The 11,897-nt window shown below is 46.7% G+C and overlaps 2 protein-coding genes across 3 annotated transcripts; one reads left to right on the top strand and one right to left on the bottom strand.

Annotated features, from left to right (window-relative positions):
* Positions 1–302: 302 nt before the first annotated feature.
* LOC125508647 (uncharacterized) lies at positions 303–11,531 on the top strand. 2 transcript variants are annotated; one of them, XM_048673408.2, is made up of 8 exons: positions 303–447; positions 572–776; positions 2,523–2,770; positions 3,086–3,256; positions 3,378–3,534; positions 7,013–7,152; positions 7,262–7,297; positions 10,192–11,531. In XM_048673408.2, the coding sequence occupies exons 2-8, from the start codon at positions 638–640 to the stop codon at positions 11,083–11,085; spliced, it is 1,785 nt and encodes a 594-aa protein (XP_048529365.1). In that variant the 5' UTR covers positions 303–447; positions 572–637; the 3' UTR covers positions 11,086–11,531. The 2 variants fall into 2 exon arrangements, with proteins under 2 accessions (XP_048529365.1, XP_048529366.1); XM_048673409.2 differs by having other exon boundaries at positions 307–447; positions 548–776.
* LOC147971188 (uncharacterized) lies at positions 4,868–6,005 on the bottom strand. Its single transcript, XM_087522403.1, has one exon. It carries the CDS (start codon positions 5,510–5,512, stop codon positions 4,868–4,870), a length of 645 nt encoding a protein of 214 aa, XP_087378529.1. The 5' UTR covers positions 5,513–6,005.
* Positions 11,532–11,897: the final 366 nt, after the last annotated feature.

The following is an 11,897-nucleotide window of genomic DNA, read 5'->3' as shown; positions in this document are numbered from 1 at the left end:
ATTGACGGTTCTAAGAGTAGAAATGGTAACGTGTCTTGGACGCGTTTCCGTTCATTATTCACGAGTTCTATCTTATCACCCGCTTTACAGCTCACAGACATGCGTATACGGCTTTAAGAGTAGAAATGGTAACTTGTTTCGGACGCGTTTCCGTGCTTCACGTGGTCTTCCGTTTCTTCGATATATTATTATATCATTTTTTGTATTTTAGCTTTCTATTTGATTTCTTTTACAATTATTATTTGTATTTCAACTTAATAAAACCCCAATCTTGAATTCTTAGGCAGCAAAACTAGCCCGAAGAGGGAATACAGACCAGAGAGAAACCACCCCAAAACCAGAACAAACCCTCCCTCCCTCGCCTTCCCAGGCCCCCTTCCCCTCCCCCTCCCCCCTCCGCCCTCTCCTCTTCGGCGGCAAATTCAAGCTCGGGAGCTCGCAACCGTGGTTAGCACCTCTCTACCCATATTCTCTGATAAGCTCCAGCCTTTAACCGGAACTCTCCGGGATTCCTGATATCTTCTCCTCGCGATTTTTCTGCGCCAAGATTGATTCGATCTTGCTCGCGCAGGGAGTACATATTTCTCTAGGGTTTTAGCGGGTCCGCGAAGGAGCGGACTTAGGCGGAGCCTTCCTGATGGCGGCCGCGAAGGCAGATGCAAAGGCGGAACCAACCGCCACAGGCGGCGGCGGCGGCGGCGGCGGCGGCTCGTTCACCGAGGAGAGGCTATCCGAGAAGCTCAATAAGCTCAGCAGCTCAGCGGCGAGCATCCAGAGTATCCTTTTTATTTATTCAGACGTCCTTATCGCACGCTCGCAAATTCAGCAGCATAGCTTGTGGTTTCTCCTTGTTGCAGTCTTGCTTGTTTTAGTATTATGGTGAATAGAACCCTAAACTGCAAGGTGGAAGAGGACAAAAAACTGTCCTACAAGATCCCGTGGTGTTCCATGCCTGCGCCATTTGATTGGTTAATTTGAACGGTCTTCTTTTCTCCATAAATGCTTAATATTGTTTATTGGTGTGCACGAGTACAACTTTTTTTTTTTTGACGGAAAGCACGAGTACAACTCATAAGAATGCATATGGGTGTAGTTGTAAACTGACTAATATCTCTGTAGCTCCTGGATTATTATTTTGATCTCCCAGGCTTCTTATATGAGAAACTTAGTTCTATCTGTCGTATTTGAAATGTATATAAATGAGCCTGAGTACATGTTTCGGATATTCAATCAGTATCGGGGCGTATCAAGTACGTGTCGTACTTTTTTGTCTGAAGGAAAATTTGTGCGGTAATTTTGGTTTGTTGAGTACTTGTGTTTGTGCTGTCAATGCTCGCTTTCCTTCTATTTTAAATCCTGGGATAAAGATGTTTAGCACTGTTGACTTTGAATGATGGTCTCTACAAGAAATGACATGTGATGGCAGGAACTGTTAGGAGTCTAAATTGCAGTGCAGTAGCCCTCTCTAGGTTGCCTGGAGTTCTCGTTGCCTAGCTAGCAAATTAGTTTGCACAACTTTTAACGTCCCCGCTTCCTCTAACATGGGATTAGAGTTAGAATGTTGTTCAAAAAATCAAACTATTCCTTCTGGTTGCCAGTTGACCTACCCCACTCCACTTGGTTAGTTGCTTGAACAATCTTTATGGCATAATTATTTTGATGGTATGTATCTATTATGTCTCCAGGATTGCAGTAACATTTTTCTGCACTGATCCACTGAGGTTGCATTGGCAAAATATCTCAACTTTTTTAATGTTGTCGATCATATGCCCTTGACTTTGAGCCAGTTAATCAGTTGGCTGAACTGTATCTTACACCATCATTGGTTACACAATCACAATAGACAATTTATTGGAAAGGGTATATTTGGAGTTTGAGGAAGAAGAGAGCGTTCATCATGCAAATGCTTTCCCATGGACAAAAATGTGGATCATATGATTGTTTGCATATCTTTGTGCTTGTGTCTTCTGTAAATAAGTCTAAGGCACGTCATGCTATACATGCTATATGCTAATGTTATATCATTTTAAAAACTTAAAAGTTACTCTTTGTTTATCATTTCAAACATTTAATCAAGTCTTGTGAAGCTACAAAATACAAACTTTGGTGTGTTTCTTTGCAAACGACTCGAGTTTTTAAGCATAGTACTCCCTCCTTTTGTGGTCTCCAACCCTTCTAATTCTGCCAGTAGGTATTTAATATGCGAAAACGTTAATTATCAAAGTCAAACGGGATGACTGAGAGTGCGATATTAACATGTGGTTGGCCAGGTTACAGATATGGCAAAGAATTCTGTATTAACATGTGGAAGTATGAGTATGTGTCCCACTTTCTTATATGATGGTATACTCAACTTTGATTTACTTACATTCTGTGCTCTGATTATATTTTCGTATGACATGGATAAATTCCAGTTTTCTGGAGTATCGAATGTCAGCTTTAGTTAGTTGCTTTTCTTTATCCTATGCTATGCAATATATACTGCCGTAGCTTGTCTATTGTATTCCTTTATTCATAAGCAGCACTTTCGAATTGGTGCATATTTCATCGAAAGAGAGCCAGAAGGGTTGTTGATACATGGCAGAGGCAGTTTAATAATGCAACAACCGATAAGAAAGTATCATTCCTGTATCTGTCAAATGACATCCTGCAAAACAGCAAACGCAAGGGAGGAGAATTTGTGAATGAGTTCTGGAGGGTTCTTCCTGGGTTACTGAAAGATTTCTACGAAAATGGGGGACAAGATGGAAAGAAAGTAGTGGCAAGATTAGTAAGTTGCTTCTATTTCATAGTTAAGAAAGTCCATTTGTTCTCTAGACTTTTCCAGGAATTCTGAGGGGTTGAAAACGTGGCGGTGCCATCATAATGCTACAGTTACCATCAACTTAGTTGTTTAGTGAACTATTAGGATGCATATCATGCTGTTGTATTTTATTTTGACTATTCATCTATTATCCTGATATTCACGCACTACAAGAGTGAAATTACCTTTTGTGGTGAATTTAAGAAATAAATTCATTATTGTGATTGCAAGGCCAAGATCCAAAAGAATTAACTTCTCAATTTTGTTGGGCTGTATCTGCAGATAGGGATTTGGGACGAGCGGAAGGTTTTTGGAACACGGAGTGAAAGTCTGAAGGACATTCTTGGTGACAATCCTCCTGCATTAAATAGCAACAGCACTACTTCAAATCCTACCTCCAAGCCCTCTTCAGTTTCGAAATCTTCTCAGAGGGATTCCAGTCCAATAATAAAAGTAAAGTGTCAATTCTTTTCCACTGACATCATTTTTGTTCCTCTTGTACTTATTATTGATTCAGTATATTGGGATGAATTTGGGAGTGATAGCTCTTGTTGTTGTTTGTCTTTCACTGTAGAAACTGACTGTTAGCGGGATGCCTGAAAAGATTATAACCGCATACCAATCTGTACTTGATCAATATTTTGACGAAGACACAGCTTTAAACAAATGTAAGATTACAGTGGGTGTTTTGGAGAAGATGAATAAAGATGTAGATGAGGCTTGTACTAATGGTAAGGATTTTGCTTGCTTCACTAAGTCCAAATGTTAGGGACAACTGCCTGCCATCGTGTAATGTTTAACTCGCTTTTTTTTCTTGCGTTTGTTATCTTGATGTGTCTTGTGTCATGATTGTTACAGTACTATTTTACATCCAGTTCCATCACTATTTAAAGCTACTACATGCTACCCCACGCTGCTGCGGGAATTGAATATATTTCGATGAGATTGGAACATGAATATTTGGATTAATAATATGAGAACTAAAACTGAACATATATATGTTTTGTTGTATTTGAGTTTTTTGACTATCTATTTGACCTGTTATGGCGCTGCTAGAAGGAGGGCGCGAGAGGGCCGGCCGGGGGCCTTTTTGCCCACGGCCGGGCAAGAGGGAAGGGATTTCCTTCTTAATTCTTGCTTGATTAGATTGATACATCTCCTCTTTTTATATAGAGAGGTTTACTTGACTCCCAAGCAAGGCTTACTTGACCCCTAAGTAAGCGACTCTTATCTCTAATTAACCCTAAGACTAACGGGCCCATTAGGCCCATTACGTACTCTAACACTACACCCCACCTGGACATGCAGCTTGTCCTCAAGCTGCAGCCTAACCAACTTATAACCATGACTCGACGCAACCCAAACCTAACACCTAAAAACAAGCCTTTTACATCTCGGCTTGTTTTATTATTCTCAACCTGAAATGGACTGGGACGCTTTATTTTGGACCCCTTAACAAAAAGTGGACACCATCCGCACGTCGGACATGCACGTGTACAGCCACCTGGATCCCATGGACACCATCTGGACAAAAGGAGTGCATGTGTAGGACCACCTGGAAGTGGTCGCAAGAGTGACCAGCAGAGGCGCCCTTGCGGCGCCCGGTGACGGAATGCAGTGGTGCTACGTGGTGCGCTGTTGTCGGTGACACCATGCCTTCTTCCTGCCGGACGACTGTTGGTCTGCACCGCACAGGGAAGAGTGGGGGGCTTGCGATGGAGAATGACGAGGAGGGGTGCGCCCCCCCAACTGCCAATGTCGCAGACTTGGAGGTCGCTGCCCGTGGGGAAAACATCATGCCCGCTGCCCGTGGGGGAAACCGCATGCCCAAGATCCCCGGCGCAGCGGATGAGATCAAGGTCCTTTGCGCAGCGAAGGGCAACTTGGAGGAGCGGCAGCTGCAGACCACGCATCTCCCGCACACGCCGACGCGCAGTAGCCTGCAGCCTCACCGCCGCCGACACGTGGCGGGTAGCGATCCAAGACGGAAGCGGTGACGGCGACGGCGGGGACTGGACTTGGTGGAGCGGGACTCCCGCCGGCACGGTCGATGCGGGGCCGGAGCTAACCGGCGGTGGCTGCTGCAGCGGCTGCGGCGGTGGCGCACCGGGCAGCGGCAGCGGCTGCTGCGGCGGAGGCCGGCAGGAGCGGCGGCTGCCAGTGCAGCCAGGGCTGGGCGGTGGTGGCGATGGATGGCAGCTGCAGTGGCCCGGCGAGCGCGGCGAAGGCCGCCTGGTGCGGCGGCTGCCACGGCAACCACGGCGGCGCAGGGGCGGCGATGGGCGCTGGAGGCGCGGCAGGAGCCGGCCCCGGCCACTGCGGGGCGGCGGTGGGCGACAGCTGCAGCTGGGGCAGTAGCGTCCCAGCGAATGCCGCGGAGGCCCCTGGATGCGGCGAGTACCACGGCAGGGCCGGCAGCCCGGCGGTGGCGGTCAGCGGCAGGGGCGGCGGCGGCCCGTAGGGGCTGGCCAGGTACAGCCGGATCCCTTGGACGGCTGTGACGAGGTCGTTGAGGACCCCGGTGATCTCCTCCGGGGTGTAGACGGCGGACGGTGATGCGGTGGAGGGCGCCGAAATCTGGGCGGTGGCGGCGCCGGAGGATGCGACCAGCGGCGCGGACGGGGAGGGCAGCGGCGCGGTGTAGATGGCCAGCGGCGCGGTGGTGACGGTCGGCAGCGGAAGCGACGGGGTGGGAGGCGACGAAGACATGATCGGAACTGAGCTACCTGATACCAAATTGTTATGGCGCTGCTAGAAGGAGGGCGCGAGAGGGCCGGCCGGGGGCCTTTTTGCCCACGGCCGGGCAAGAGGGAAGGGATTTCCTTCTTAATTCTTGCTTGATTAGATTGATACATCTCCTCTTTTTATATAGAGAGGTTTACTTGACTCCCAAGCAAGGCTTACTTGACCCCTAAGCAAGCGACTCTTATCTCTAATTAACCCTAAGACTAACGGGCCCATTAGGCCCATTACGTACTCTAACATGACCCTTCCCCGGACCCCTGCGCAAGCGGGAGCTATGTGCACCGGGCTGCCCTTTTTTATATTTGATTATTGTATAGCGTAAAATATTTATTGAATATATGTAGTATAATAGTTTTCCCGTGCATGGTTGCATGTTGAGGTGCGTCTTTTGCTATGAATGGCTGCGTATTGAGGTTGGTCTTTTCCCATGCATGGTTGCATGTTGAGGTGCATCTTTTGCCATGAATGGCTGCGTGTTGAGGTTGGTCTTTTCCCATGCATGGTTGCATGCTGAGGTGGGTCTTTTGCCATGAATGGTTGCGTGTTGAGGTGGGTCTTTTCCATGCATGATTGCATGCTGAGGTGGGTCTTTTGCCATGAATGGTTGCATGTTGAGGTGGGTCTTTTCCATGCATGATTGCATGTTGAGGTGGATGTTTTTTGCATGTCGAGTGAAATAGGTTAGTGGGGAACACATACTTCGTTACATACGATTTGGTGGGTGTTCTTGAGAAAAAATAATGGAAATGGAGAGGATTTGTATGTTGATGAATCGTTCATAATGCCGTGATCACGTGGGCACGTTAAATGAAAGAAATGATGATGGTTAATGTATTTGTATTCCTTTAATACACAACATCCACGTTCTTTTCATGTTATGCATCGAAATAGTGGCTCTTTGATGTCCATTTTGTCATAATTGTAGTTTGCATGCTAATATCAAAACCATATACTCCATCCGTTCCTAAATACAAGTCTTTTTAGAGATTTCAATATGAACTACATACGGATGTATATATACATATTTTACAATGTAGATTCACTCATTTTGCTCCGTATGTAGTCCGCATTGGAATATCTAAAAAGACCTATATTTGGGAATGGAGGGAGCACATATATTTTGCATGGTTTATAGAGTACAAGAATAGACTCGTATTAGTAATTCCCCTAGCCATGTTCTTGAGCTATTCACCTCTGATAATCTGGAACTTGAAATTACACTAGAATTCTGGGTCTCCAGAGTAAGAAAAAACTGGATTCAAAAAAATTCTGATGCTTTGACAGTACTCCCTCCGTAAAGAAATATAAGAGCGTTTAGGTCACTCTTTAGTGATCTATAAACGCTCTTATATTTCTTTACAGAGGGAGTATAATACAATGCGACATCATAATTTGTTTTCACTTCATCACTCGAGTATAAGTATCCAATAGGTAGTGCTAATGCTGGAGTAATTTTTTCCGTAGATATCCAGCAAGCGTCGTCGCTGATATCCAACCTTCAAGAACAGGAAGCAATCCTGAAGCAGTGCATTGAGCAACTTGAAAGTGTTGATGCGGCAAGGATAACCCTGATCAGTAACCTAAAAGAAGCCCTTAGTGAAGAGGTCCTTAGAACCTTTCTTATCATCTTTGAAATGTTCTATCCTGATTGTTTATGCATACCATCTAGCTTGCAAACAAAGCTTTATATTCTTTCTTTTTTGTATGTAATAGGAAAAAAAGTCGGAGCTTCTTCGCAATCAGTTGCAAGTAAGTAATATTCTCATACCCACTACATGGTATCATCCTTTTTCATCTGTCATGAACTCTTGATCTGGCCTGGGAGATCACATCTGCGGTCATTATTTTTTTCTGATGCCTTCTGCTCTTATTGCTCAACTAGAAGTGGAAGTTCACTAGGGAAATACATGATTGTGTTGTGCATTTTATTGGATTCATCAGCGTCCTCATTATGGTTCCTGTTTGCCTTGTGCCAGCCATATTTGTCCATCTTGCGATGATTTGGGCACCATTATAGAAACTTGATGCTTGTTAAGCGCCCCATGATATGCAGGCATAGCTAGAATTTTGCTGTGTCATTGACATTCTGTTGAAGTTTGCAGATTTTTGGATAAGTATTGAGTGGTGTAATAATTGTTAAAGAAAGAAAACAATATAAGAAGCACATGTATATGCAAAGAGAATCCTCTGGCATAGTTGTGTATGCAAGGAGAACCCTCTCTAAGAGCATCTCTAGCAGATCCCCTATCCTAAAAGTTCAAAACGCATCCCATTTCCTTATAATTTTTAGGGGATTAAAGTTTGATTCATCTAGCAGATCCCCTAAAACTTAATCCCCCATATTTATATTTGGCTCACACAATTCATCAAACGCCTACACTACATACGCACACACAGCTCTAGTATACCCTCGGATGCCTCTTTTTCTTGACAGTATCTGGTATACCCTGATTGACAATCGAACTCTCCTGCAAATACTTCACATGCTCTGAAATACTTAGAGCCAGTTCGGATCTTCTCCAGCTTCACGGAATAGCTAGCTTCCCGAGAAGCCAGCTGCCGCCAGCTTCCGAAGGGAGAAAGATGCGTTCGGCAGCACCGAGGAGCTTCTCTCGGTCAGAATGGGCTGACAGCCCAGAAAGCAAGCCCAAGGCCCAGTTCGGTGGCTCATCACGAGAGGAAAACTGTACGAGGAGAAGAAAATGTTTTGCGGATGCCACTTCGGAACGGCATTCCAACGTAATTTAAAGCAACTTCCCCTTCTCGTTTACGCGAAGCTGCGCTTCGGCTGCTCCAGAAATTTGCACTGCGGGTCCCTCGTTCTCCAGAAGCGGGATTCTCGGAGCTGTCCCGTTCGGGTGGCTTCTCGCTGGCTGGATCGTGGAGGAGATCCGAACGGGGCCTTAGTACCATTGAACTGCACATTATGAACAAAATTCTCATTTGAGAAGTCACCTGCAACGCTTGCTTCTCAAATGTATGAACAGCAGCCACTATGTATTCAGTATCCAACTGCAACCCATTTGTCGCTTCAGCAACTTGCAGCTCATGCTGCTTGTGTGACAATGGCGCCACAATCCGGTTTGTCAGCTCTTGAGACGCATTGCAATGGCGCCGCAATGCGGAGCATCCCGAATCTACACTGCGGGCTCCTTCTCTGCAGGCTCATCCGTCATACACGAGGAGTCTGCCGACCAGGCCTCAACGCCGCCGTACGTAGCCTCCGCTTCAACATCACGCCCCTCGTCGTCCTCGACATCCTCGTCAACATTGGCGCTCTTCCGCTTCCTGGCGTAGTGCTCAAAGAAGGCCTTCCGTGCGATGGATCCGGGGCGTGACTGCCCCGCCGCCTCCTAGAGGTACCGGTTGTGTTCGAACGCTGACCGTCGGCCCCACGCGAGTGGCTTGGACAGGGACTGGGTCGTCGAGGAGCACCTCGTAGGAGCTGTGCAGGCGTGCGTCTGTGGGGAGGCTGTTGTCGGCGGCGAAGAGGCGTGCATTGGCCTCAGAGCAGTGGCCACGGCGCAGGCTGGTGCAGCGAGCAGCATGATTTGTGGGAGCTTGCGCGTGATGAAGCCCATGATGGCGAAGCACACCAGACGCGGCGGCTCCTCTGTCTGTTCGATAAGTGCGGCGGCGCCGGAGCCAAATTCTCCGCCGTCGGCGGGATTCTGGTGTCAGCGAGGGTCGCTGGAGGGGGAGGGGTCCCATTTTCTCGGTCATCGGGGCGGCGGACAGCCGGCGGTGCGGGTTCCGGTGGGGGCGGTGTGGTCGGACGGGAGCCGAGTGTATCCCCTGTTTATCCTGAGAGTTGCCCTCGTTGGACTAAACATAGTCCAGAGGGTGGCCTTTTCAAGGGATGTTTCCTTATAATTATATAAGGAGTTATACGTTTAGGGGATCTGCTAGCTAGGGGTAAATTCTGTAAACGAAAATTCCCCCCCTCAAATATAGCTTTTAAGGGATCTGGTAGAGACCCTCTAATAGGGTAGGTAACAACTACTGAATCTGCTGTACGGTTCTGCTTTGCAATGGAAGCTAGTAAGCTAGCCATGGTCTGATTGGGAAGTGGGTAAATGTTGACTTACATGTTTTAACCTCCCACTTCAAGCACAAATCTGCCTCTTATGGCTTGCAAGCCCCCATTGCCGGGAGGCTTTTTCATTACAGCAAGCCACCTCCCGCTTAGACTGCTTAGGGTTACATGTTCTTATGAGTTGTGAAGCTAACCAGCTTTGCATTAGACAGTTTGGGGGCTCTTTTGGGAGGGATATGTTTACATGTTCAGAACCCGAACAGGCTTTTTCAATACAGCAAGTCACCTCCCGCTTAGACTGCTTCAGGTTACATGTTCTTATGAGTTGTGAAGCTAACCAGCTTGCATTAGACAGTTCGGGGGCTCTCTTGGGAGGGATATGTTTACATGTTCAGAACCCAAACATGTAGGTTCTCTGCATATCTAGTATCCATTTCTGGTCACTTGTTACTGTAGTTTTTGTATGAGGTTACAATTAACTTTCTTTAACATTGCTATCTACCATCTCAGTTTGCACTATTTTTGTCTGTCTCTGTAGTGTCCGTTTTAGGAATTATTTAAGAAATTACTTAAGTGATTTGCAGCTAATCAGAGTTATTTGACACAGGTTGCTCGAGCAGAGGCTGAACATGCCGTGCAACTAAGACAACGATTTGGTGGTGCCCATGCCATTAATGGGGCATGGTCTAGTTCTAGTACGCTCATGACCACTATCCCGTCAGAGCAGACTGCTGCGATGATGCAGAATGCAGCAATAAGCCCAATAACTCCCCAGTTTCAACCACCACATCCAGCAATCCCGCTTTCCGCCACAGCCAGTGCTGCAGATGATGAGCCCAAGAAAACGGCAGCAGCTATGGCAGATAAACTTGCATCTTTGGCATCTCCGGAGCAGGTGCTCTCCTCCATTTTGGCCTCCCTTGCTGCAGAACAAGCTGCTTCCATGAATGGCGGCCCGCCTTCCGTAGAGCTCTCGGAAGGGCCTCCAGGCTTCCAGATACCAAAGAGGCCTAGAATCGAGAATCCTACGCAAACCGGTGATATGGGTGCTCCCCCTTTCTTTGGGCAATTGCTGCAGGCACAGCAGAATGGAGCAGCGCCTACTTCTCTTGGAGGCATGCAGTCATCGATGCAGGCAAATCAAGCACTGGGCGCATTTGCACCACTTCCCCCTCCACTGCCACCTATGCTGCCGCCACTTCTGCAGCAATTCAGTCAAAATGGTGGAGGAATGTTCGGAATGGGACCTTTTGGGATGCTGGCCAGCTCTATGCCACCTCCACTGCCGAACATGCTACCTCCAGGTTTTCCAAGACCAAGTGGGCCGCCACCTCCACCTCCTCTTTCACCAGCCCAGAATCAGAGTCAGACCCAGCAGCAGCAGCAATCTCCACAGGCACCGCAGCAATCCCCAACATCAACTGGTTTCTTTCCAACACCAGGCATTGGTTTCTTCCCTCCGGTTCAGATGCAGCAATCACCGTCGGTCCAGCGGCAATGATTACATAGCAACTGTCAGGCTAAAAAGGTGTCAGTTTCGGCCTAATTTTGTATATTAAGCAATAATTCCAGAGTGTTAGTTGGCAGGTCTGCAGGCAAGCAGGATCATCAATGCTTATGAGTCGGAAAGGTTTGTAGAATAGGTCGGTGGTTTGTGTGATGTATAACCGGTAACTTTTCCGTTTTGGTTGAGGAGGTTCATCATATGAAGTGGTTAAGACTCTTCTTCGTTGATCTGTGGCTCCTTAATTAGTCCTGAGTCAAACAAATGTTGCTGCTTGAAGAGCTGTGAACATTGGGCTCCTCAACGTGAGAACTTACCAGTGGCTTTGGAACACATGTTATAGACCTAGTCTCATAGATCATGTTGTTTGTTTAATTTAAATCATTTAGACTAACATTTGTTTACATTTATTTATTGATTCAAATATAGTGTTTCGTTTATTATGTTGTTTCTTGTGCAAGTTTGCTGTTTTTCCTTGGGTCGGTTCTTTCTGAGTGAGGGTCTGGATGTGCTGTCAATTCAGACTTCAGAGTAATTCAAATTGGCAAAAAGTGAAGCTGATTTAGAATAAGAGTGGTAATTCAAGGGAGGTTAAATCAACAAAATTGGAGACAAGGAAATCCATCAGAGCAGTTTCATTAACTGCAGAACTCATATCTAGTTAGTATCTATACACAAAAAATAGTCTATAGACAAAAAATTGTCTCCAACTACTACTCCTGTGAGTGCTAGGTAATTAAGAGAGGGAACCAAGAGGCTGCTCGCCTGCTAGCTAGCTGATGATCAACCAACTAATTATTCCTGGGATT

The sequence above is a fragment of the Triticum urartu genome, chromosome 5A, assembly GCF_056163025.1.
Source record: "Triticum urartu cultivar PI428250 chromosome 5A, HENAU_Tu73, whole genome shotgun sequence".
Classification (NCBI taxonomy): domain Eukaryota; kingdom Viridiplantae; phylum Streptophyta; class Magnoliopsida; order Poales; family Poaceae; genus Triticum; species Triticum urartu.
This window is presented reverse-complemented; position numbering and strand designations above follow the sequence as displayed.

Excerpts from the sequence above, each read along its gene's own strand:
- LOC125508647 (XM_048673408.2), top strand. The coding sequence starts at position 638 with ATGGCGGCCGCGAAGGCAGATGCAAAGGCGGAACCAACCGCCACAGGC. Across the intron at positions 3,535-7,012 it reads AGATGAGGCTTGTACTAATG|ATATCCAGCAAGCGTCGTCG; the intron begins GTAAGGATTTTG and ends TTTTTTCCGTAG. Across the intron at positions 7,153-7,261 it reads AAGAAGCCCTTAGTGAAGAG|GAAAAAAAGTCGGAGCTTCT; the intron begins GTCCTTAGAACC and ends TGTATGTAATAG.
- LOC147971188 (XM_087522403.1), bottom strand. The coding sequence starts at position 5,512 with ATGTCTTCGTCGCCTCCCACCCCGTCGCTTCCGCTGCCGACCGTCACC.